Source organism: Ascaphus truei, chromosome 3, assembly GCF_040206685.1.
Source record: "Ascaphus truei isolate aAscTru1 chromosome 3, aAscTru1.hap1, whole genome shotgun sequence".
Classification (NCBI taxonomy): domain Eukaryota; kingdom Metazoa; phylum Chordata; class Amphibia; order Anura; family Ascaphidae; genus Ascaphus; species Ascaphus truei.
This window is the reverse complement of record NC_134485.1, coordinates 328648554-328674842: the sequence shown is the minus strand read 5'-3', so window position 1 is coordinate 328674842 and position 26289 is coordinate 328648554. Positions and strand designations below refer to the sequence as shown.

General features: G+C 46.0%; 1 protein-coding gene across 2 annotated transcripts in view; it reads left to right on the top strand.

Moving 5' to 3' along the window:
* Positions 1-26289, top strand: part of LOC142489884 (retinol dehydrogenase 16-like) — a 57958-nt gene that overhangs the window by 18307 nt on the left and 13362 nt on the right. For both annotated transcript variants that reach the window (XM_075591439.1, XM_075591440.1), the window contains 2 exons: positions 1346-1604; positions 21941-22104. In XM_075591439.1, coding sequence (XP_075447554.1) covers positions 1346-1604; positions 21941-22104 — 423 coding nt within the window. The remainder of the gene's footprint in view (positions 1-1345; positions 1605-21940; positions 22105-26289) is intronic.

Below are 26289 nucleotides of genomic sequence, written 5' to 3'. Positions count from 1 at the left end.
CACACATACTCCCATACACACTCTCACACACACCCATTCTCCCATATATACACACAGACACACCCACCCACAGGGGGTGGGGGGGATGAAAGGCCGTGACCAGCACACTCCTCCCCCACCCACCCGCGCCCATCTCCCGCTCGTGGGGGGGGGGGGCAAGCCGACATCCCCCCCCCTATACCTCACGCGGGCGTAGTGGAAGCTTTGGGGAGGTGGCAGGGTGGGTGGGAGTCACGTAACGAGGTGTCCCCCAGCAGGCGCCCCAGGGAACAGTCAACCCCGCCGTGGCCGCCACTGCCCTGCTCTCCTCGCTGGTATGTCCCGCAGGTTTGCTGCGCAGGTTTGCCAGCATCCCCACCACCCCGTGGTGGCATGATGCTAGTGGTCGGGCGGGCAGACCGGCATCCCCCCCCCCCACACCTCACCTCATGCGGCTGGCTGCGCCGTCATTAAGATAGCTGGGCTTAGTGTAATCTTTGGGGAGGCGGCTCACGTGGTGAGGCCCCCCCACCCCCGCGTACGCCAACCGAGCTACAGCTGTGGGGACCACCCTTTCCGGGCAGCGATCGGTGGATCGAGGGACAGGAGGAGGGGAAGAAGGGGAGAGGAGGAGGGGAGGGGGACAGGAGGAGGGGAAGCGGACAGGAGGAGGGGAAGCGGACAGGAGCAGGGGAAGGGGACAGGAGGAGGGAGAGCTAACACAGGCGTGGCAGAGGACAGGAGCAGAGGGCCGCGGTGGTGAGTGGAGAGCCATGTGGGGATCGCAGGTTGTCTTGCGGGAGGCAGGGAAGGAGCAGAGGGGCCGCAGCATGGAGAGATTGGAGAGTACTTACCCTCCAACAGATCTCCTGGCAGAGAAAGAATGGCCGATCGTTGAAAGCGGGCTCATATAGGGCCTGGCCGCGTGCCCACAAAGCCTGGGAGCTGTCAGGTAGGGGGAGGTTTTTTTTTTCAGCGCGAGCAGGGAAATTTAAAAAAACAAACACGTGTGCTGCTTGGGCCAATATTTACTCGCCCGGAGGTTAAATCCACTCGCCCCGGGCGTGTAAATGTATATGATTGTCGAACACTGTATATATATATATTACACTATATATATATATATATATATATATATATATATATATATATATATATATATATATATATATATATATATATTACAAGAAGAGGCAGTTGGCACACAGATATCCAGGCAAAGCACAGATGCTTATCCCATAAGTATAAGGTAGAGATATTTACCAGATGGACGTCCAGCAATGAGAGACAGCACACTGCAGATGGAATCCAGGCAAAAAACCTGTATTGGTCACTTATTTTCCCATCTTTTCTCTCTTCTCTGCAGGTTTATGGGGTTTGGTAAATAATGCAGGGATTTTAATCCCAATGGCCCCCAACGAGTGGCTAAGGAAGGATGATTTCAGGAAGGTGCTGGATGTAAATCTGCTGGGGATGATAGATGTGACTCTCACTCTGCTTCCTCTAATCAGGAAAGCCCAGGGACGTATCGTCAATGTGTCGAGCATCGCCGGTAGGCTGTCTCTCTGTGGTGGTGGATACTGCATCTCCAAGTATGGAGTGGAAGCTTTTTCAGACAGCATCAGGTATACTATTAACAATGTTAACCACATGAATTTGCAGCACATATTTTAACTTCCCACCTTACTAGGGTGTCAACTTCATTCAATGCAAACCTCCATTATCTGCATATCTCACCCGTACAATTATCTCAGTAAAAAACTCTAATTAAACATGTATCTCACTTCTACCAATCCAATCTTGTTTTAAATGACCTGCCTCATGGTAACATTATCACTGTTGCCATAGCTGTTGGCTCAACATAATAAGTAGAGATGTGTGAATGTCTCATAGTAAAAAATAATGGAAGCAAATTTGCTGAAAAGGACACATTTTTTGCCAGAATTTACAGTTAATAATTAACTGCAAAAGCTTTCCAAAGTTTTGCACACGTAGACGACGACTTCACTTAACGTTTGGAAGCGGTGAAAGTCCATAATTCGCCATCTTTGCAAACGCTTTGCCCATCTCTGATTATAAGATTCTGGTTTCATGGATGAAGAAGCATTCTGGACAAGTAACGCTGCATGGAGTTGAGAAAATAATATAAACATATCTGAAGCATTTTAAAGGTGCACCTATCATACTATAATTATGTAATTGGAAAATGAAAGTACTCAGACAAGTAACATCGTCAGTTGTTATCCACATTACAGATATGCTTAAAGCACTAATCCCTGCAGGGGTGACCAGGGGTTCCAGCAGAGATTAACTGCATTATGTGAAGCTCAGGGGACCTTCAGGTTCTCGAGATACATAGCAGTGCAGTTACTGCTGTTACTTCCTGGAACTGTAACTGGCCATCCAATAGAAAGATGCAGCCTCATCCCCCAGATAACATTGCTACTTTCTATTGACCCGCAGGACTCGGGTCATGGTGCAGACAGGGCCAGTGCAACTACTATGGAACTTAGGGGGCCATCCTAGGGTGGCATATTTTGGGGGGTGGTGGTGGGAGTGGTGGTAGAAGAGGACAGTAAGCGCAGGGTGGCGGAGGAGGAGGACGGCGGGAGCGAAGCAGGGCAGCAGAGGAATAGGAATGGCAGGCGACGGCAAGACAAGAGGATGGCAAGAGTAAAGGAGGTGGGCGGCGGCAGAAGAGTACAGAGAATTGCGGGAGCGGAGCAGGGCAGCAGAGGACAGCCGGTGAGCAGCACACCCCAGGGGTCTGACCCTGAAGTGTTTACCGACTACCGGTGTCTTCTGCTGCTACAACGTAGCTCCTTTCCAGCCGTGCTGCTCTGCTCCCCATGGTCCTCAGCCTTTCTCCCACCGCCACCCCCTTCCTCTGTTCCTGTCGTCCTCCATTCTCTTCTCCATCTGCCGCCCTCCTCGGCTGCCCTGCTCCATCGAAGCAAGGCATTTCTAAGGGGGGTAGAGAGGAAGAGGAGGAGGGGAAAGAGAGGAAGAGGAGGAAGGGTGAGTGAGGAAGAGGAGGAAGGGTGCGTGAGGAAAGAGTGGGGGTGAGAGGAAGAGGGGGGGATGATTGAGGGAAAGTTCAGGGGGTCCGTAGGGCTGACGGTTCACCTGGGGTGCTGAATACCCTTGCACTGGCCCTGGGAGCAGGTATTTTGATTTCTCTGGAGGGAAAAGAAAAAAAAAGGAAGTAGGGTGGATTTCTGCTTCGATAGTTATTTTTCAGTCCAAAACCTAACTAGAGACAGCTCAATTATAAATAGCATTGATTATGCCATACTTACTGGTTTAATTAGTGGCTTGTTTTCTTATAAAATATGAAAGTTTGCTTCAAAAGTTTCCAAAGATGCATAATACGTTCTGCTAAATATTACAGCAGGAGTTGTTTTTCGAAAATAGGCTACTAGAAGAATACAGAATAAAGCAAAAAAACAGACACTAAGGTCGCGCTTATAGTGACGGCGACACTGACGTCACGCTGCGGTGGCTGAAAAAATCCAATTGAATTGACTTCCAGCGATCGCAACCATGCCGTCGCGCCGCTCCAACTATAAGCGCACGTGACGGACTCAATTCATTTGTTTTGATGCAACGTCGCATCGCTGTCGCCGGCACTATAAGCGCGGCCTTAGGCTGTGGTCAGGCAGGGATCGAGCGCGCTGGTGCTCGTGCGCGGTGATGTCACACGCTCTGCTTTGCCGTGTTTTTCCTGGGCAGCCAGTTGCGCTCGCGGGGGGGAGTGTTGGGGGGCGCGGGCATGACGTCACAGAGCTGGTTCACCCTCATTGGGCGAACCATTCACGTGACGCGCCAGCGAGCGGCACTATCAAATTTGCTTGCTTCGGCAAGCAGCTAAACGCCGTGCATGCGCAGGCGCTCGCTCACGCTGGCCACACACATTGCAACAATGTGTTTCATCGTGGCCAGCACGAGCGCACGCACCCGCTCAGCTTCACCCTAAATGAGGCCTAAGAACGCGTGACTGCACCTTTAACTTATGAATGCAACCATCATTACAAGTGCAATCATAATTATCATTATTGATATACCCTTATATCTTTAGTAATCAAATCAGCAAACAGAAAATATGTTGGCCCATATTCACTAGAGGGTGCTATCCTTTATCATACCTAACTCTCATTCAGATGAATGGGAGATACAGTAAGATGTTCTAGAAGCGTAGCACCATTTAGTGAATCTGGGCCGTTATGCCTTACAATAAAATCTTCTTTCCAACCTGGACACATTTAATGACGCCTGTTGTGATTTTGAGAAAGAAACATAAGATACACTAACAGATTTTGTGTCAAAAAGGGGATTTATTAAAAAGAAAGAGAAGCCCAGTCTTTTGGACCTGCACTTACAAGAGGGTAAAAAATAAACAGCATCTTAGAGAAAATCTTTGTGTGGGAGACGTCACCAGACGGAAATGGGAGTCTAAAGCCATGCAGCTTGGCACGTGGGGACTGGACTGTAACGATTTTCAGCTCCTACCAGTAAGGTAAGAATGTGGCTGTGTAAAGTGGCTCCCCTAGGAGGCGCTGCTGAGATCCAGACCTGGGGTGCCCAATCTAAGTTAAGATAAGCCATATCCAGAAGTGAACATGTCCCTACCCTCCAGTCAGAGCATCCATGCATGGGTCCTTCCTGGGATTTTGCAGATACTACCGTCGCTTCGTAGAAAGCTATTCTAGCAAAGCCAAAGTTCTCAATAATCTCGTGAAGATTTACCCAGAAGAACCCAAGCAAAAGACCGCGACCCCACGGACGCCATTTGGGGAAAAGTGGACGTCCGCATGCGAACAGGCGTTCATCGGGCTCAGGAAAAGCCTCACGGAAGCACCCGTCTTGGCTTATGCCGACCCTGAGAAGCCATATATTCTGCACAGAGATGCCAGTTTCAGTGGACACGGGGCTGTACTGCATCAAAAGTACCCTGCTGGCCTCCGCCCAGTGGCGTATGTGAGCCGAAGCTTGACACCATCTGAGCAGAACTACTCAGTCCACAAACTGGAGTTCCTCGCACTCAAGTGGGAGGTAGACGACAAGCTCCACGACTAAATTATATGGAGTGTCCTTTGAGGTCCAGACAGACAACAACCTGCTGAGCTATATTCTGACATCCGCCAAATTGGACGCTACCGGGCACAGGTGGCTAGCGGCCCTGTCCAACTATCAATTCAACCCCAAATACAAGCCAGGGCCTTTAAACGTCAGAGCCGATGCTCTGTCCCGAAGACCGTGACTGTGTGCAGCCCCCGGATGATGGCCCATGTGAAGAAATTCCTGGACCTGGGATCCGGGCAATGTGTTCAACAGCCGCCATAGTGGAAGACAAGGTGGTCTTCTCTGAGTAAAGAGTCGCTGACTCGCTGGGATGCCAATCCAAGGCACTCCTGCTACCCACTGCCACCCAAGAGGCACGAACATCACCCAAAACACCATCATGAGGGGGAAAGAATTGATAGAAAATCAGATGTGTGACCCAGTGTCTAGAGCTATACGCCAAGCTATCCAACAGAACAAACCCTCATTGGTGAAGCATGCTCCCACCGACACATTTGCCATTATAATGAGGAAGATGGGACAAGTTTAGCATTGAGCCTGGTCTCCTCTACCGAATCATCCCCTACCGCAATCACCCCGACAGGAGACAGTTGGTTCTACACAGAAGCCTGCAGTACCCTGTCCTACGGTCCCTGCTGATGACCACGGACACCTGGGGGTAGATAAGACCTTCAGACTAGTGAGGGACCGTTTCTTCTGGCCCAAAATGCGGGAGTCAGGAGAGCGCCATTGCCGGAAAGGCCTACGGTGTACCCAGCGGAAGACACTGCCCACACGCGCTGCCCGAATGGGTCACCTTAAAAGCTCTGGTCCCATGGATCTAGTCTGCACGGACTTCTTGTGCATAGAGCCCGATTCAAGAGGCATCGGGAACGTGCTGTTGGTGACCAACCACTATACGCGGTACGCCCAAGCTTTTCCGACCAAGGATCAGAAGGCGATAACGGTGGCGAAAGTGCTGTGGGAGAAATACTTTGTCCACTATGGCTTACCGAATTGGATGCACTCCGACCAAGAGAGAGACTTCGAGAGCAAGTTGATCAAAGAGCTGCTCAACTTGCTCGACATCAAGAAGTCTCGGACCACTCCTTTCCAACCGGAATGAGATGCTCTGCCAGAAAGGTTCAACCAAACCCTACTTGACATACTCCGCACCCTAAAGGGTACCCAGAAGGCCGAGTGGAGCAGACAATGGAGACGCTAGTGCACACATTCAACTGCACCAGACATGAGTCCACGGGATTCATGCCGTATTTCATGATGTTCGGGCGAGAGGCACGACTGCTTGTGGACATCCGTATGAGGGAATCTACCGATGGGGTACACAATATGACACATTATAAATACATGAAACGGCTCCAAAACAGATTGCACTACGCATATCAGTTGGTGGAAATATCCTCAGCCCAGCTGAACGCGTGCAACAAGTGCAGGTATTACCATATGGTCCGCTATCGGGAACTTCGGCCTGGAGACGACGTTCTCCTATGAAATCTAGGAATCCCCGGCAAACATAAGCTGGCTGACCACTGGCGCGACAGGGTCTTCGAAGTAGAATCCCAGATACCAGGCCTCCCTGTCTACCGCATACGAGACGCGGATGGCAGGGTAAAGGTCTGGCACAAAAACCACTTATTGCCCATCCCACAAGTGGGAGAAAGTGACCAGAGACAATATTAATGGCCAGTGAGCCAGAGGGGTCTGACGAGCACTCAGATCCAATAGTTTAATCAAATCAGGATCCTATGGAAGGAACCTCCGCTGGTTCAAATGGAGACTGGTGGGCACCTCCCGAAGGAGCACTGGGTAATGGGCCCACACCTCAGGTACCTTCACCAGTGGCTTCAACAAACTGTCCACTGGACCGAAGAAGCCCGAGCTTCATTCCTTTAAGAGACAGTACAGAGACTGAGTCAACCCTTAACAGTGGGCCAGGGCCCCAAACCAACGGCGGCCTCTCCCAAGAGGAAGATGCTGCAGAAGAGACTTGCAGGAGTCAGCGAATGAGATGCCCTCCCACTAGAGTGGCATATGATTCATTAGGGGCAACCCACTATGAGTCTCAGCAGATTTCTCAGAGCAAGCTAGCTTTGATTATAACTATGTTTATGGAACTGTTCAACCTTGTTTAGTGCCTGAAGTTGTATAATTTGTTATGCATTTTTATTATATATCTTGTGTGTAACATGTTGTTCCCAAGCAGGGATGTTGGATTCTTCACCAGGGGGAGGATGTAGCCCCTCTCCCCGCTCACCTCCATGCCATGCGGGGGATGGCTGTAGCGCTGCCCGGGTGCCGCCGGAGCTGTGGGCGGACCCGGCATAATTGTTGTGAGCCGCGCCGGCAGTGGTTGCGGCTGATAGGGCATCAGGGAACTCTGGAGCTCCGCGGCGCAGGCGGTGGCCATCTTGCCCATTGCGCATGCGCACTACGAGTCTTGTGCATGTGCAATAGAATAGAGTTGCGGCTGCCATTAGAGGCAGGCTCTGCAAGGGGACTACATGTCCAAGCAGCCTCAGGGGCTGCAACACCATATGTGATGCACAGCAGCCAATAGGGCTCCCAGAATCACCTGCAGGGAGATGGATACATTTTGCGTGCTGCAAGGACCACGCCAGTCAGAGCAGGGACAGCAAGGGGTAAGGTAGTGTCAGGCTGCAGGTGGTTCCCAGACTAGGACAGACACCCATTCAGGTCCCAGCAAGCCTCGATCACCACTTAGTTTGTTGTGCTATAGGGAAGGACCAAGATAGGGACTCTTTCCCATTAGCACATTAGTGGAAGTATTAGAGCACCGGTGACTGACGCCCCATGGTGAGCTTTGGCCTGCGGTCTGGGACCAGACCCAGGCCATCATAGACATTCAAAAGGACACACTACAGCTGGAGCCCCCTCAGAGGCGGACGCCTGCGCACAGGAGAGGATCCGGTAGACCACATCGTGGGATCACGTTGCGGCCTGCGGACCCACCATCATTCATCTCCCCTGGTCTGGACGGACACCAGGCAGATATCAACAAGTGCACCAATGGCCACACACACAAGGGTGTAGCGCCACTCCTTATATTTGGGTGGGCTGCTCTCGTGGACATCGGGTTACAGGTGCCCAGGGCACCCTCAGTACTTTGGGGGACTCACTATTGTGGTGTGGGTATAGCCCAGTGGGGGCTTGTGTGATATTGGGTGCATTGTGAATAAAGTAAAGATAAGTTTGTATTACCAACGTGTATATACTTATTGTCAAACTGTATTGGGTCCTGTGAAGGGTTATTCTGCTGTGCTAGGATCTCTCGCAGATGGAGGCTCAGTAAACCAAGAGACGAGACAACCCCAGGCTTCCAGCGGCGGAGGCTTAGGCCTCCTATAAGCCACACAGGTAAACGCAGCACGGGTAGTTCCCTTAGACACGGGGAAAGGGGGCTACATATATAGAGATATATCTATATACACACACCATAAAGTTATCAGGATTAGTCTTGTCAGGCCTTGTGACAGGGTAAATAAAAGCCACCAGCTATATGCCTGGCAGACCTATGTCTAGTCTGCAGTGCAGCAGTGACTAGGTTAACTTCAGCTGGGAACTTCAGGACAATTAGTTGGATCCCAGCTGCCTAATCAAGGTGTGTTAAAACCCCAGGCTGTAGACACATGAGGCTGGCTGTTGAGGAGAGAGGAGTGAGCTACTGAAGAGATTACTGATACAAGGTCTGTTAGCAAAGTAGATGAATTATGAACTGTCTGTCTCCTGAATAGAAAAGGGTAGCTGCCTTATTTTTACACTGTCTGCTAAAGAGAAACTGTTTTGTTTGGTCTGCTGAAGAAAAAGCCATTTTTCTTTTGTTTGCTGATGAAAAGCTATTTTTGTTTTGTGTGCTGTATATCTTTTAAGGCTAAATAAATAAGCCTTGTCAAGAAACCCGCGTGTGTAGTTGCATGTACCCTGCAACATATAGTGTTCAGAAGTCCTGGGATTTTCAAAAGGCTCCTGCAGTTAAAGGGCCAAACACACACACAAGAATGGAAGAAATGTTGAAAGAGTTTCTGTGCGAGCTGACCAGACAGCAGGGACAGTTAATGCAGGAGCAGGCCTGGCTGCAAGCGGAGAGAGATGAAAGACTACAGGCAGCACAAGATGAGCGGATTGCCAAGCTGCTGACCCATTTCCAAGGGTCTGCCAGTCCAGAACTTGCAAACAGACCCCCGATACTCCTGAGGAAAATGGCGCCGAACGAGGATCCAGAGGCTTTTTTACTTACCGAAAGAGTTGCCGAAGCTCAGGGCTGGGCTACAGATCGCTGGGCAACTGCTTTGGCCCCGCTCCTCATAGGAGAAGTCCAGGTCTCATATCAGGGTCTCCCAGCAGATCAGGCAATGGACTACCGACAAGTAAAAGCCGCCATACTGGATCGCTTAGGTCTGACCCCAGAGACCTACCGGCAGCAGTTCCGGAACATGAAGTACACCGCTAAGATGAGACCCCGGGTCCTCGCTCAGCGATTATTGGACTTGTGTACGCGCTGGATACAACCCGAGGAGTGCACTAAGGAGGCAATTCTTGAGCAGGTGGTTTTGGAACAATTTCTACAAATAATACCCCCTTCCGCACGCTCTTGGGTAAAACGCCACGCTGCTGAAACCCTAGCTTTGGCGGTCCGACTCGTGGAGAACTTCCTTGGGGCTGAGCAGCAGGCGAGTGTCCTGGACCCGACTCCACCGGCACTTGTGGACGCCCAAAGAGGGAGGTCAGATCAACGGGGAACCTACGGCCCATCCATACGCAACCGCCAAGTCCAACGGAAGGAGCAGTCGTTCCAGCAAGGACGGAGTCCAAATGCTGGTCCCCGCCGAGACCCTCATCTCCTTCCAGATGTCGGCTCGTCGCAAAATGAGAGGAACTTCTGAGGACGTCGCCCACAGGACCCACCAGATGCCTGGTCTCCAGTATCCGGTCCAGCGGAGCGCTATCCACAGCCCCCTCCTGCGAGGGAACCCTCTCCATGTTCCGCCTGTGGAGAACAAGGCCACCGGTATTTGGACTGTCCACAGATGGATTGTTCATTCAGCAGGACCGTCGCCTCGGCCTTTACTGGAGAAAATTACAAGCCCTGGCTACTTCCAGCCCTGATTGGGGGAAAAAACGTCCAGGCCCTTGTAGATTCGGGCTCTGGGAAAACTCTGGTCCTCCAGGAACTGTTACCGCCTAAAGTGTGTTCTTTTGACTCCCCATGGAGTATAGAATGTATACACGGCGATGTAAAACGCTATCTGAAGGAAGACCTAATTTCCTCACTTATGCTTCAGAACCGAGAGGAACTTTTCCTCTGCCAGGTACACTGAAGCCTTGTGACTGGATACTACACCATCTGCACCCGTTTTGCAGCAGACTTCCCAGGAAGCTTTCACGCCCTGCAACTGTTATCTTTGATCTTTGATGAACCTTATCAGGCCTGGAAGACGAACGAAATGAAACGTAACGCACGCCAGGTTTCAAATCCTTTGTCTCAATTTATTACTCATAGGGTAATGATTTTTAGACAGAAAAAAAAAATATATTAGTTAGAGGCGTAACATAGGCGTATCATAGGCGTGACATAGGCGTATACTAGGTGTGTCTTGGGCGTAGCTTTGATTAGAGGCGTGATTTAGGGGCAGGACATATTAGTGGCGTGACTTTTGAGACGTGTCCTTTTCAATACAAGCAATGTTCTGAATACATAGCTTATTCATTGTCTGTTATCAAAAGAGACCTTGAGTCTTAGCAACTTTATTACATTATCTTGCTTCTTGCAGAGAACCATTCTATTATATTCTACTAAAACACCAGGAAATTGACATCACAAAAGTATCTAGTAATATCCTGACCAGGAAGAAAGGAAATGCAATTTAGCAGAGAAACTGAGTGCATTTATGAATTATATTTCAGCAAAAGGCTGACTACAGAATCTTAACTAGTTATGAACATACAAAATGGAAGCTTAACATGAGTGCACATTCTGGGCCTGACATATTGGTCCTAACAATCCCCTCCTTTTTGTTCTCTAATAGAACAAATACCCTTACTAGGTACGCTTCTCTATGACTATGGCCTTATGGGGACCAATAGTATCATAGACTCTGTTCATGGCCACATATGAATTATTAGTTGCATACATGGCGTGAGATGAAACTGAAGGTTTCCTTGAGACAAATGAAAGCATTGCACACTTAGCACAGTGAAAAATAACAAAAATTGCTGCGATTATACTAATCACTACAATAAAACCATATAGAATTTTCATACCTAATTCTCCGATCCAACTAGTGAGTCCTGACATCCAATTTAAGCTAAGGCCTGAGGATTCTTTACGCATCCTTGCCTGAATTTCCTGTAACTTATCCATATCTTTATGAATAGCGCCAGACTCATCCTCAATATAGGCACAGCACTTCTGTCCTACAAGTTTACAAACACCTCCTTGTGAGGCTAGCAGATAATCAAGAGCCATTCTATTCTGTAATAATACTGTTCGGATCTGCTCTTGTTCATTAGTCAGACGGATAATAGCATCACTTGTCTGATTAAGAGCATCATTAATATTTAATTTAGAATAGAGATCCAGAACACCTAAGCTAGGTATAAAAAAAACCCCAGCTGCAATGCGGGTTGAACTAATACTAATGGTCCTGGTCAGATCTTTTCAATTTCTCAGCTTCCCTTGGTGTAACGTGTCAGATACATAGAAAGTGGGAAGAATGAAACCCAGATAACAAAGGGCAATGTGATTGCAGGGTACAATCTTAGTGGCCCACATGCCACACAACCAATAGATATATATATATATATCATTAAATATTTCTATAGATTAGAAAATGGCTTACATCTCAATATGTCACATAATCTAAGGGTCAGCTATTTGTGAGAATTGGTGGGGGCTAATTTCTGCTAAGAGCGACTGCACAAACATTCTTCTTGCACACATCTTTCATACTGCATTTACTCAGAATGGCAAAACGGACCAAGATGGCTGCTATGGTCACAATGGCTGACGTGATCCTTTCCTTGTGGTTGACTCACTTCCCTTTGTGACCTCCCACCTTCCTCATATCCAGTCTTCTCAGTCCCCCCATATCCTTAAGAGACAGTCTATTTAAAGAACAGAACAGTTAACCGTTTCATAGTCCTGATGGACCAAGATGTCCAAGTTGTGAATAACTTCATTCCTTTCTTTTCCGGCCATTATATCAGCCCAGTTGATTTCTTCTTTGGTCTCTTCTTCTGGGGGACTGGCGACATCATCACCGCGGAGAGGCATAGCGTCGGTGGGGGTTGCAACGCACTTCTGGATCAGAGTTTTGCTATACTTAATACATAGAGAGCAATGAGTAGGACAAACACACACATACAAAAACATTCGCTAGCTTCGCTCAAAGCAAATCAATCCAACCACCAAGTCCCCATGGTCCCTAAATCCTGGATAAATACACAACATTGCGTTTTAACTAGGGCGCATACATGCCCCTCCTTTTGAGGCTAAGATATAGTCTAGAGCTATTTTTATTCTGCGGGGCCATTAATTTAAACTAAACCTATTCTTGGTTAAGTGAGTAAATGTCTGTGGCTGTATGATTTAGGATATCCCTGTAAACCTGTCATACAGTAACCCAACTCCTACATTTGGGAATAAATTCCCTGAAACTTATTCTTCCCATAGACTACTTTTTAGCACTTGTGTATTGGGTGCATCTCTTCTGTTTCTAACTCTACCTGTGAGCAATTAACATAACCGTGTGTTTGACTGAGAAAGCATTCTCCCACCGGGATATCATTCTGCAGGGAGATTCTATTAACCTAGAAATCCAAACAAAATAAACAAAGTTAAACAAATAATACCTTATACTATTTTGTCATCCTTATGGGACGCCACTTACACAAACATAATGGAGCATACATTGTAACTGAAAAATAATAAAAACCTGTAAAAATAAAAAAAAAGGTCAAAGTTCGTATGTTGAGGCCTGGACATTTTTGCCTATAATCTTTTTCCCTTGATGATTAGTGGTCGGAGAGTATTGTGTCCATCAAAACACTTATTTGCAGGTGCTATGTCTTTGCCTTTATTAGCTGTTTGTGCCTAGGCTGGCACTATTTTGACGTGCGTGATGTGTATCCATGATGATAAGAAATTTTTTTACTGCAATGCTGGTGATGAGTAGTATTTAAACGGCCTTTTCATCTGGGATGATGAGCGTGCTTGCGTAGAAAATGCTTGACCATTAACCCGTCTTGCGTAGGTGCACTTTCAGCTTTAACCTGTGCCTAGAAAGACTCAAAAATATATATTAGTTGCATGCAATACTTATTAATTGTTTTATTACCAATAACATGGTCCTTAATTCGTTACTTTGAACTACTGATGGTCATAACTCATCCCATAAGTGTCTCATAGGGAGAGAATTTATACCTAGAAATAAATTCTTTTATTAATATGGTTACTACTATTATTAGCATCCGCAATATTAAACAGAGATATTCCCTATTAATGCTCCTCAAATTTTAAACTAAGCAACCAATATGGACTTGACTTTGCTACATTCCAAGTTCCTAAAACTTGGTACCTCAGCCTTTGCCAAACCAATTGCTTCCATAATCAATTCTATCCTGTCTGCAGGCCATATCCCTAAGACCTGGAAAACTGCTAGAGTTGTCCCAATCTTCAAAAAAATGGGAACAAAAATACTGTCTCAAACTACAAATCAATCTCTCTTCTCCCAATACACACTTACTCTCATTCATACCTAACTGCCATCTGCCATTTTCTCTGATGCAAATGGTGTCAACCTTTTTGTCATTTAATACTAACTAACCTTAAAACTCGCCCCACAAATCAAGCATCCCAACACCCACTCATGGCTATTGTTCATGTGAAATGCCTTGTATATAATATATATACCCTGTTCACTTATGCAATTATATATCCCCTGTCCTTTAACTCTATTTCCAGGACATACCCAAAATCAAATAAATGGTTACAAAATTATAAATTTGGCAGATATGATATATCCCTCAACATAGGGACGGCTTGCTACCTGCTTTGCTGTGACATCTGCAAAGGTATTATTATTATTTACCAGGGGCCTGTCAGCTCTTGGAGTTAACATTGCTATAATAAATTCAATAACCTATGTATGTATCTCCCCTCTTTTGTTCATATATTATCTATATATGTGAACAAAAATACAAAAATACAAAAAAAAATATGAAAACAGGTTGCTTTGATATATAGCAACATTAAACTGGTAAATAGATTTGTATGTGTAGTGACTATAAAAATATTTACTGCTTGTGTTAAAAGAAGAAAAAGCCTGCAGTAGGTCTTTTAACAACTGTGGCATTTACAATATAAGAAAAAAATCCTAAAATCCTGAACAAAAGATTTCCTTTTAAAATAGACAAATAATTTTGAACTCTTTGCAAAGTGCTGAGCACACGGCCAGCATTAACTTTAAAAGACACTCTGACTTTAAAAAGGAAAAAATAATAATTTTCAAAGCGCTTTTTTTTTTTTCTTTCTGGGAAAACAGCCAGAAATTTCACAGTACAGATAGCAGACAATGGGTTTCACTGTCTAATTCATATTAACTGCTGGATTAATCCTCACGCAGGGGATTGTAACATTAGTTTAATGTTAAATATGAAGCTTTCCACGCTGTCCTAAAACTGCATTTTGTATGGTCTTTCAAAAAATTAAATAACGGGAATATTTCAAATTACTTATAAACACCAAGTCTATGCCAACAAGAGCATGCAACATTCCTTCATTCATTCCCCTGAATGCCTTCTGAAAGAAATCTCATATTCCTGCAAACTTCCATCAATACAATTTCTATCCCGTTTTAACTATGCCCTCTTTTAAGCTAAACAAAATATCTTCAAACATGCAACAGTTATACCATGACTAAAAAAAACAGCAAGCTTGACCCTACCTGTCTTGTATGGCTTCTACACTGCTTATTTAACGGAGACAATTCTCGCTAAAATAACTGACCTCCATGCTGCTAAAGGCAGATATCATCACACTCCGCTCACACCACGGACACCCTCCTTTTGAAGCGCTATGTACATTAATGGCGTTATATACATATATAATGCAATATATTAATTCAAACAGTGCTTATGAGCTCTTACCAGCATTTTAAACAAAAACATCTTAATCCTGTAGAAATAAAATTGAAATGTGTTATCTTACTGCTTTACGGAAAAGAAGACAGTTCTACATTACCTTTTTACTCATGAATAAACTGCTTAAGCACAGCTAGTTACTTTTAATGTGAATGCTTCGCATTCTTTAATCTGTAAGGGAGAGGCTGTGACCCTCCTTTTATTAAGATAGAAATACCACAAACGAAAAGAAATGTGTCCGGTTTAAAAAGTATCCGCCTGGCCAGGACAAATAAACCTTTCAAACTATAACCAGGGACCGAGCTGAATATACTCCCCTTCCGTTGTGAGGTATTTCTCCCTTATTCGGTGTACACCTTTTTTAAAACCTTTTAAAATTTAGATTTCATCATGAGCAACTAATATTCATATTTTTGTACAGATGTTAATCAGCATGACCACACAGTGTCTTTCACACAAGAAATCATTCAGGAAAAAATTCATCAGGGTTACAAACAAGCTTTACATAAAGTAGCGGGTTTTTTTTTTTTTTTTTTTTTTACAGAGACTTTCACTCTGAGCCCCCACGGGCAAAGCAGCACTTCCCTGCTTCTCACTGATAGTGGCACACTCTCTGCCAATGACCAAAACCACCACAATTAAAACAGACACCATTATTCTGAGCTATTCTCCCTGATTGATTTCTGGGACCAGCATAAGATCTCCGTCTATTCTGCCCTCTGCCTTGTAAATACATTGCCTTATTTTCATGCCGATAACAACCTTCTGCATATTCGACAAACGGGTAATGACTAGCTGTCTGAGCAACAACTTCCTCAGGAATCAGACCAGATTTACACTCGCATTTAAAAATTGTACATTCCTAGGCTTCCGTCCAGAGTCATTCTTACTCATGCAAGCACCCATTAGTGGCTTAAAGAAAAACAGCTTAATTATGACAAATAATTACAATATTTATACTTACACAATATACAATGGTCGTTCAGCTAGATCAGAGATAACAGTCCAGTCGTGCACAAAATTTACTTGACTCTAACCAAAAATTTTGTCTAAAGGGACTCTAACCCAATCTTCAGTCACAATTCATAAATTATCTGGACTCTAACCAGCATAATTTAGCTCTTTTTAAATTCCCAGAGGGGGTGAAGCATCATATATAAAAATTTACATATATACTCACCACCTGAAAAAGGGAGGAAGGAAAACACAAAATGGATATGTCTCCTAAAAGAATTCACTATACTGCACACCTACTTGATTTAAAATTTAACTTTTAATATATTTACATAAAACATATGTTACCAAAACGTCGTGTATTGTGCATTAAGAATAAATTAAATTGACAATACCTAGCGTCCGTGTCAGTGAATGTGCGTTGGAATGGTCTCAAACAACAAATTGTAGTAGAGATTACAGGACACAGGACGCTAATAGTCAGGGTATAAACCCCTCTGGGGCACCTATGAGATCAGGTACATGTGTAATTATAAATATAACTTACAAACTCAGTGACTGATTGTGTCGTGAAAATACAGCAGTCCTGCTTAGACTTTTAAACCACAGAGCACTTAGGGATGTCAGTTAGAAGTGTATTACCATCCAATGTATATGAAAGTGCTACTGATGGTATGGTGATGGAGGGTAAATGATTCACAGCATAGTGAAGCAATTGTTCACAGCATTTTGATCAGTGAATCATTCTACAGCACACTCCAAATAATCATATCATATAAAGAGCAGGAATGCTTGCGCACAAATTTGTCCCTGAGGAAGCTCCTTTGCTGGAGGGAAACGCGCGTTGGACGCGCAATGTTGTCAGTCTCCTACTTGGAGCTGCTTTTATGTAGTGCTCTGTAGTCTCCTGGCTCTATCTATGTAGATCTGAATTGGGTACTTTCACTAACACTCAGTGCGCAAGCATTCCTGCTCTTTATACGATATGATCATTTGGAGTGTGCTGTAGAATGATTCACTGATCAAAATGCTGTGAACAATTGCTTCACTATGCTGTGAATCATTTATCCTCCATCACCATACCATCAGTAGCACTTTCATATACATTGGATGGTAATACACTTCTAACTGACATCCCTAAGTGCTCTGTGGTTTAAAAGTCTAAGCAGGACTGCTGTATTTTCATGACACAATCAGTCACTGAGTTTGTAAGTTATATTTATAATTACGCATGTACCTGATCTCATAGGTGCCCCAGAGGGGTTTATACCCTGACTATTAGCGTCCTGTGTCCTGTAATCTCTACTACAATTTGTTGTTTGAGACCATTCCAACGCACATTCACTGACACGGACGCTAGGTATTGTCAATTTAATTTATTCTTAATGCACAATACACGACGTTTTGGTAACATATGTTTTATGTAAATATATTAAAAGTTAAATTTTAAATCAAGTAGGAGTGCAGTATAGTGAATTCTTTTAGGAGACACATCCATTTTGTGTTTTCCTTCCCCCCTTTTTCTGATTCACTCTTCAGTTCACAGTTTGCACCCACTTTTTTGGATTACCATTTATTCACTCATTATTTGTTTCAATTGGTGTGGTTCTGTGATCACTCCCTAACCCTAGTGTTTTCTCTATACTCACCACCTCTGTGAATTTCCCACTTCTAGACACCAAAACTGAAGGAAGACCTAATTTCCTCACCTATGCTTCAGAACCGAGAGGAACTTTTCCTCTGCCAGGTACACTGAAGCCTTGTGACTGGATACTACACCATCTGCACCCGTTTTGCAGCAGACTTCCCAGGAAGCTTTCACGCCCTGCAACTGTTATCTTCGATCTTTGATGAACCTTATCAGGCCTGGAAGATGAACGAAATGAAACGTAACGCACGCCAGGTTTCAAATCCTTTGTCTCAATTTATTACTCATAGGGTAATGATTTTTATACAGAAAAAAAAAATTGGTTAGAGGCGTAACATAGGCGTATCATAGGCGTGACATAGGCGTATACTAGGTGTGTCTTGGGCGTAGCTTTGATTAGAGGCGTGATTTAGGGGCAGGACATATTAGTGGCATGACTTTTGAGACGTGTCCTTTTCAATACAAGCAATGTTCTGAATACATAGCTTATTCATTGTCTGTTATCAAAAGAGACCTTGAGTCTTAGCAACTTTATTACATTATCTTGCTTCTTGCAGAGAGCCATTCTATTATATTCTACTAAAACACCAGGAAATTGACATCACAAAAGTATCTAGTAATATCCTGACCAGGAAGAAAGGAAATGCAATTTAGCAGAGAAACTGAGTGCATTTATGAATTATATTTCAGCAAAAGGCTGACTACAGAATCTTAACTAGTTATGAACATACAAAATGGAAGCTTAACATGAGTGCACATTCTGGGCCTAACATATTGGTCCTAACACTATCCGACGGCCAAAATCCGGCTACAGGTACACTACCGACACACTTTATTAAAGTGTGGCCGGTACCGCAAGCCGGGAGATTTCCCGGCTTGCTAGTGGCCGCCCCTCGGCGTGCCGCGCGTCATAGACGCGCGGTCACGCGTCTTCGGGAGCGTGCGCCCCCTGCACGCACGTCCAGGGGCTCCCCGAGGGAGCCCTGGTGTCCCGCGATCGCGGGACAGCGGCAGGGGGTTCCGGGGGACCCGGCGGACCCGGCAGCGGTAGGGAGAGCGCCCCGATCGGAGGGCGCTCTTCCGCTGCTTCGGAGCGCGCCCGTCACTCTCGGGCGCGCGCCAGGCTACTGCTGCGGCCAAGAACGGGCAAATGCTCGAATAAACTTGGCCGCAGCAGTAAAAGGTCAGGAGGCTTACCTCGAAGTAGGAGTCGCTCCTTGGCTCCCTGCCCCCGTTGTGCTCTGTCGGAACTGGCCTTTCTTTTCAGACCTAATGGCCCCAGTCTGTCACGAGGAGCCTCATTCTAGGGCTCAGGAGAACCCTGGCAAACTGTTCCCCTTCTCGGCAGACCTTTTTCCCAGTAGACACCGGGTTCAAAAGATTCGGAAGCAAAGACGCTCTGATAAACAGGACTGGTTGCAGAAATCTGGGTCTCTAGGTGACCATTCTAGTAGTCAGAGGTCACAAGTGATGGCTTGGGGATGGCCAGAGGGAGGGGGATATGGGCCCTGGCGATTTACCAGACCTGTACCTCCCTGACTTTCGCCAGAAGCAAAGGGAAGACCCAGTCCTTGCTAGACAGTATGACAAGGTGGTGAAAATTGATGAGCAGATTTTAAATGCACATGGGGTGATAGTATTCCCCCATTTTGAGCTATCAAATGATATTCTATATAGGGTGAATAGGCAGACACAAACAGGGGAGGTCACCAGACAGATATTGGTTCCCAAGGCATTTGTTAAATCTGTGTTCACTCTAGCCCATACTGTCCCTTGGGGTGGTCACCTGGGCAGGGATAAAACATTGGACCGTATTTCATCCCGATTCTATTGGCCAGGGATGCATAGTGATATTGCTAAGCTATGTGCGGCATGTCCAGAGTGCCAGCTAAATAGTCCAAAAGGACAAAAACCAGCCCCTTTGGTTCCTCTACCCTTGGTGTCAGTTCCCTTTGAGAGGATTGGGGTAGACTTGGTAGGACCTCTAGAACCTTCTGCGAAAGGACACAGGTTTATCCTTGTAATAGTTGATTATGCAACAAGATATCCTGAGGCGTTCCCCCTGAGAACAGCAACGGCGAAGCAAGTAGCCAACAAGTTGTTGGAACTGTTCTCACGGGTTGGATTTCCTCAGGTTTGTTGACAGACCAAGGTACAAATGTCATGGCTAAACTGATGCAGGATGTCTTAAAGTTACTAGAGGTCAAGTATGTTCGGACATCGGTCTACCATCCACAGACTGACGGATTGGTGGAAAGATTTAACCGAACTCTAAAAGGGATGCTGAGGAAATTTGTAGATTCAGAGAAGAGAGCCTGGGATGAACTTTTCCCTTTTCTGCTGTTTGCAGTGCGGGAAGTTCCCCAGGCCTCCACGGGATTCTCTCCATTTGAATTGCTCTATGGCCGCCAACCCCGGGGTATCCTAGACCTCCTAAAGGAGTCCTGGGAGGAACAGCGGTCCCCTTCTAAAAATACCCTGCAATATGTACTAGACCTTAGGAAGCGCCTAGATGTGGTCGGCCATTTTGCCAGGGAGAATCTTAGATCAGCCCAGGACAGTCACTACATTACAGACATTACAATCAGAATGCTCGCATACGAGTGTTTCACCCAGGTACGCTCTCTGCTGGGTTTAGCAGGGTACTACCGGTGGTTCATCCCCAACTATTCGGAAGTGGCAGCCCCTTTAACGGACCTCACAAAAAAGTGTGCCCCTACACAAGTGGTATGGTCAAGGGATTGTCAGAGAGCATTTGAGGACATAGACACCTTTTTATCAGAGGGTCCCATCCTTAGAAGCCCGGACTTCAATAGCCCTTTTATAGTGCAAACAGATGCATCAGAGATAGGGCTAGGGGCAGTGTTGTCACAACAGTTTGAGGGAGTTGAACACCCTATCCCTTTCCTGAGTAGGAAATTGTTCCAGAGGGAAAAAAACTACTCAGTGATTGAGAAGGAGTGCCTCGCAGTAAAGTGGGCAATCGAGGCTTTGAAGCATTACCTGGCAGGAGTCCATTTTACTTTGGTGACGGACCATGCTCCACTGAAGTGGTTAAATAGTATGAAGGATTCCAATGCTAGATTGACTAGGTGGTATATGGCCCTCCAACCCTTCTCATTTGAGATTCAGCACAGGCCGGGAAAAGAGAACGCAAATGCTGACTTCTTTTCTAGAGAAGGGGTGGATGGTCGGGCTTCAGCCGTGCGTAGCCCCAGCCACACACTAACAGGGGAGGCATGTGGCAGTGTAAATAAAATCCACCAGCTATATGCCTGGCAGACCTATGTCTAGTCTGCAGTGCAGCAGTGACTAGGTTAACTTCAGCTGGGAACCTCAGGACAATTAGTTGGATCCGAGCTGCCTAATCAAGGTGTGTTAAAACCCCAGGCTATAGACACGTGAGGCTGGCTGTTGAGGAGAGAGGAGTAAGCTACTGAAGAGATTACTGATACAAGGTCTGTTAGCAAAGTAGATTAATTATGAACTGTCTGTCTCCTGCATAGAAAAGGGTAGCTGCCTTATTTTTACACTGTCTGCTAAAGAGGAACTGTTTTGTTTGGTCTGCTGAAGAAAAAGCCATTTTTCTTTTGTTTGCTGATGAAAAGCTATTTTTGTTTTGTGTGCTGTATATCTTTTAAGGCTAAATAAATAAGCCTTGTCAAGAAACCCGTGTGTGTAGTTGCATGTACCCAGCAACAGGCCTATTAACCTATTGCCGACCTATCAAAAAAACAAAAACAGGGTGTGTGTGGCAAGCATGTGTGTTCTAAATCAAACTTTTTTGTGTTTTGTTATTGAAATTGTATTTTGATTTTGATGTTTTTGATTGAATTAATGACTTTTGAGAGTATAATTACAATTTCAGTGACAACAGAAAGAAGTTTCACTTAAAATGCGTGTGCTCGCCACACAGACCCTTTTTTTCTATTGTAAATCGGTTAATGTTTTTGTGAGATATCGCATCCAAAGCATTTGTTGTCATAATCCCTACGTCTCATGCCTGTGTACTTGCTGCATCTATGGTTAATCTATTCTTACCTTATTTACATTTAGTTTCTAGTCATCATGGGAGGGATGAAATATAACCTCATCTTATGGCCATGATTCTTTTTGCAGAAAAGAGCTCAAACCTTTTGGAGTGAAAGTCTCCATCATCGCTCCAGATTTCTTTAAGACATTAATTCTGGATTCAGGGCGCCTTCAAGAAAACATCCAGAGAATATGGAGCAATTTGCCTCAAGAAATTCGACAATGCTATGGAGTGCGGTATTTTGAATACAGTGAGTATTAACAGTCTTTACAAGCACTGGAGGGGGTTTGTCACATTGAGTAATGGACTCTGCATTAGATAGAATCTTGTTTTCTGTCTCTTGCGACATGTATGAGGGGACTGAATCAATGTGAAATTGTAACGGATGCTCACTACAAAACGGACAGGACCGCGGGGCCCAGGTGGGGATTAGAAAACACCGACCTGGAGATGGGAGGTCACGTCCGATGTGCAGGTTCGTACTAGAGGATAGCCGGGTCAAGATAGGAGAATGTAGGATCGCAGTGGACAAGCCGAGGTAAAGGGTCGGAGAGGTACGGATCGCAGGGGTCACTAGCCGGGTTGTGGGTAGGCGAGAGTAGAATGGTTGAGAGGCTGCCAGGGCTATGGTAGCAGACAGCAACAAGAAACACTGTAAGGCAAGGCAGGATGAGACTTCCTGGTGGAAGGGCTGAGTTTAAATAGGAGGGCTGGCGAATCAGATGCCTGATTGCTGCTGCAGGTCGGAGAGAACCTGGAACACCAACCAGGTGAGTGGAGGTTGGTGATGGCGGAGCTTGCACTGGATCCTTACAGTAACCCCCCCCTCCCCCCTAAGGAGCGACCTCAGGGCGCTCGAAGGAAGGTTTCACCTGGACTTTTCAGTGAAATGCCTGGATGAGGCGAAGAGCATGGAGTTAACTCCAAGGAATCCAGGAGCGCTCCTCAGGGCCAAAACCCTTCCAGTGCACAAGGTACTGCAGACCTCTCCTGGACCTTCTGAAATCAATGATGGACTGTACTTCGAATTCTTCCTGACCATCCACTAGGAGAGCAAAAAATATGCAAATAAATGCACAAAGCAGTGCACTGCCAAGGGAAACATCATCTCCTTGATAAAGCACCGTGTTGTGTGAAACACGTAGGAGGGTCCACATCTCCTTGTTTGTCATGTGTGATGGACAATAAATATTTTTCTATTTTTATACACCTGTTTCCCTGGGCAGTGCGCTGCTTTGTGCATTTATTTGCATATTTTTTGCTCTCGTTTGGAATTGAATCAGCGGCTGGACACGCCCACAAGAATCCTGTGGGCTCTAGGAGTGGGTAAGACTCTTGAAAGATTTATTTCATCTTATGGATCATCATCATTACTACATAATTTGGGGAGTTGTGGACTTTATTACACAGCTATCTCCAATGAGGTGCAGCGAAGTGAGTACAACATAATTTTTTTCTATTGCCTTCAGGAGGTTTATGTCCTATTGAATTGGTTCATTCACCTAGTAGTATACCCACTCCATAGTTGAGCCACATCTTCGTTTATCATTCATGAATAGAAGATTATATTCCAGGATAGTTGGAGCACCCATTACCCTTGTATATTGAATCATATGAATCAATGAGAGGCTGAGGTGGGACCGTGGGGGTGGAACCAGATGGATCCTGTATGAAGGATTTAAGCAGAGATACGTGGAACACTGAAGGGATTTTGATGGTGAGTGGCAGACACAGCCGGTAAGCGGCCGGGTTGATCCTCTCAACAATCGGGAAAGGACAGATAAACCTTGGTGACAGTGGAAGGTGCTTTCAATCGTATGTTCCTTGCCGAAAGCCATACCAAGTCCCCAAGGTTGCTATCTGGGGCGACACAATGATGCCGGTCCACTTGGTCCTTCTTAAGGGAGGTGTTTTTCACGAGACAGTCCCGGATCTTACCCCAAAGATACGGGAAGTGTTCTCTCCTCTCATCGACAGTAGGAACTGCAACGTGGCCGTTGAGGAAGGAAGAGTCAAAGGATGGAGTCCTGGAGAAAAGGGAGACTCCTGGGAAGACTCGTTCTGCAGGGAGCTGTGGGCAAACTCTGCCCAAGGCAGCAAATCTGCACAGTCATCCCGATTGTCGGAAACGTAGCATCGAATAAACTGCTCCAGAGCCCGATTCGTCCACTCCATCTGGCCGTTGGACTGAGAATGATATGCTGAGGAGAAATGTAGCTTTATGCCGAGTCAGAGACAAAAGGCCCGCCAGAATTTGGAGACAAACTGCGACCCCCTGTCAGACACGATGACTTGGTGTCCTGTGAAGACGGAAGATTTCTCGAATGAAGACCTCTGATAAGGTGGAAGCGTTGGGAAGAGCCTTCAGCGGAACGAAATGACTGTTTCATGAAGCGATCCACCACCACTAGTATTGTGGCCATGCTACTGGATGGGGGTAGCTCCATGATGAAGTCCATTGAAGTATGTGTCCATGGACGATCCGAAATAGGAAGTGGTGAAGAAGGCCCGCTGGCCGACTCCAAGGAGACTTTGTCCAGGTGCATACAGGACATGCCACCATGAAGGTCCTCACATCCTCGTGGATCTCAGGCCACCAGAACATCCGCTCCCAAGAGTTTGGTAGTCCTCCTTACTCCTGGGTGACCAGCACTCTTGGAGGTGTGACCCCATTCCAGAACTCCACGACAGAAGTGCGGAGATACGTAGGCCGGCCAACAAGAACGTTGACATCCCCTGGGATCCGAGACTGCTCAATGGTGTCCGCTAAGGTGTCGAAGGTGGTTGCAGCAATAATCCAGAAAGACAGAAGGATCGGTTCAGTGAGATCCTCCGCTATATCGTATGTCTGGAACTGGCGTCAGCTTTTATATTCTTGGAGCTGGAAATGTAAGATATGATGAGAAGAAGATTGCCCATCTGGCTTGTCATGACCCCAGGTGCCGAATGCCCTCAATGTACATCAAATTCTTGTGGTCAGTCAGAATCGTGATGGGATTCTCCATACCTTCCAATAGATGCCTCCATTCTTGCAGTGCCATATTTATAGCCAAAAACTCTCTATTGCCCACGTCATAATTATGTTCTGCCGGTGAGAACTTCTTAGAGAAAAAAAAAACAAAGATGTAACTTCACCTTTTCATCCCTGCGATGGGACAGTGCTGCCCTTGCCCCGACTACAGACACATCTACTTCCAGGGTGAAGGGTAGAGCAGGATTTGGGTGTACCAGGATCAGAACCGATGCGAATGCTTTCTTTAATGTGTCAAAGGCCTTTATGGCCTCAGCAGGCTATTGCGATGGATCCACCCCCTTGCTGGTCAGAGCAGTGATGGGAACCAGGACCAAGGAAAAGTTCTGGATGAAGCACCGATAATAGTAGGCAAATCCCAAGAATCGCTGGATAGCCTTCAGGCCGATGGCACGTGGCCATTTCAGAACTGCCTTTAGCTTTGTCGGATCCATAGCCAAACCCATAGCAGAGATTATGTACCCCAGGAAGGAGGTACTAGCCTGGTGAAATTGGTATTTCTCCAGCTTCACGTACAACGACTCTCATTCAAATGTTGCAGGACCTGTTTTACATGATCGATGTGTTCGTACGCTGACTTTGAGAAAATTAGAATATCATCCAGGTAGATAATGACAAATTTGTCCAACAGGTCATGAAATATTTCATTGACAAAGCTCTGAAAGACAGCTGGAGCATTACACAGCCCGAATTGCATGACCAAATACTCATAATGTCCATCTCGAGTGTTAAATGCCGTCTTCCACTCGTCGCCCTGACGAATTCGTACTAGGTTATACGCTGCTCGTAAGTCGAGTTTCGTGAAGATGCAGGCTCCCTGTAAGCGGTCAAAGAGCTCGGAGTTGAGTGGCAGCGGATAGTGATTATTGATTGTAATTTTATTCAATCCACGATAGTGATGCACGGGCACAGTAACCCATCCTTTTTCTTTATGAAGAACGTCCCAGCCCCAACAGGGTAGGATGACTTCCTTATGAAACCTCTCTGCAGATTCTCCTGGATATACGCCGTCATGGCATGAGTTCCTGGAAAGGATAATGGGTAGGAGTAACCTCTGGGAGGTACTGCCCCGGGCAGCAACTAGATAGGGCAATCGAAGGGACCATGTGGCGGCAGCTCCTCAGACTGGGCCTTGTCAAAGACATCTTTATAATTGGTGTAGACGTTCGGTAGGACGGCTGGGGTATCCGCGAGGGGTAGAACAATGCTGGACAGAGTCTGAGACACCTTCGAGCAGGTCTTCTTACAAAGGGTGCTCCATCGTGCAAGATGAAATGCCATCCAATCCACCAGGGGGTTATGCTGTTGAAGCCAGGTTAAGCCCAGGATGACGTCGATGGATGGCGAGTGGATGAAGTCCAAGCGTATCTCCTACGTATGATCTTTGCCCATCCTCAAACATAA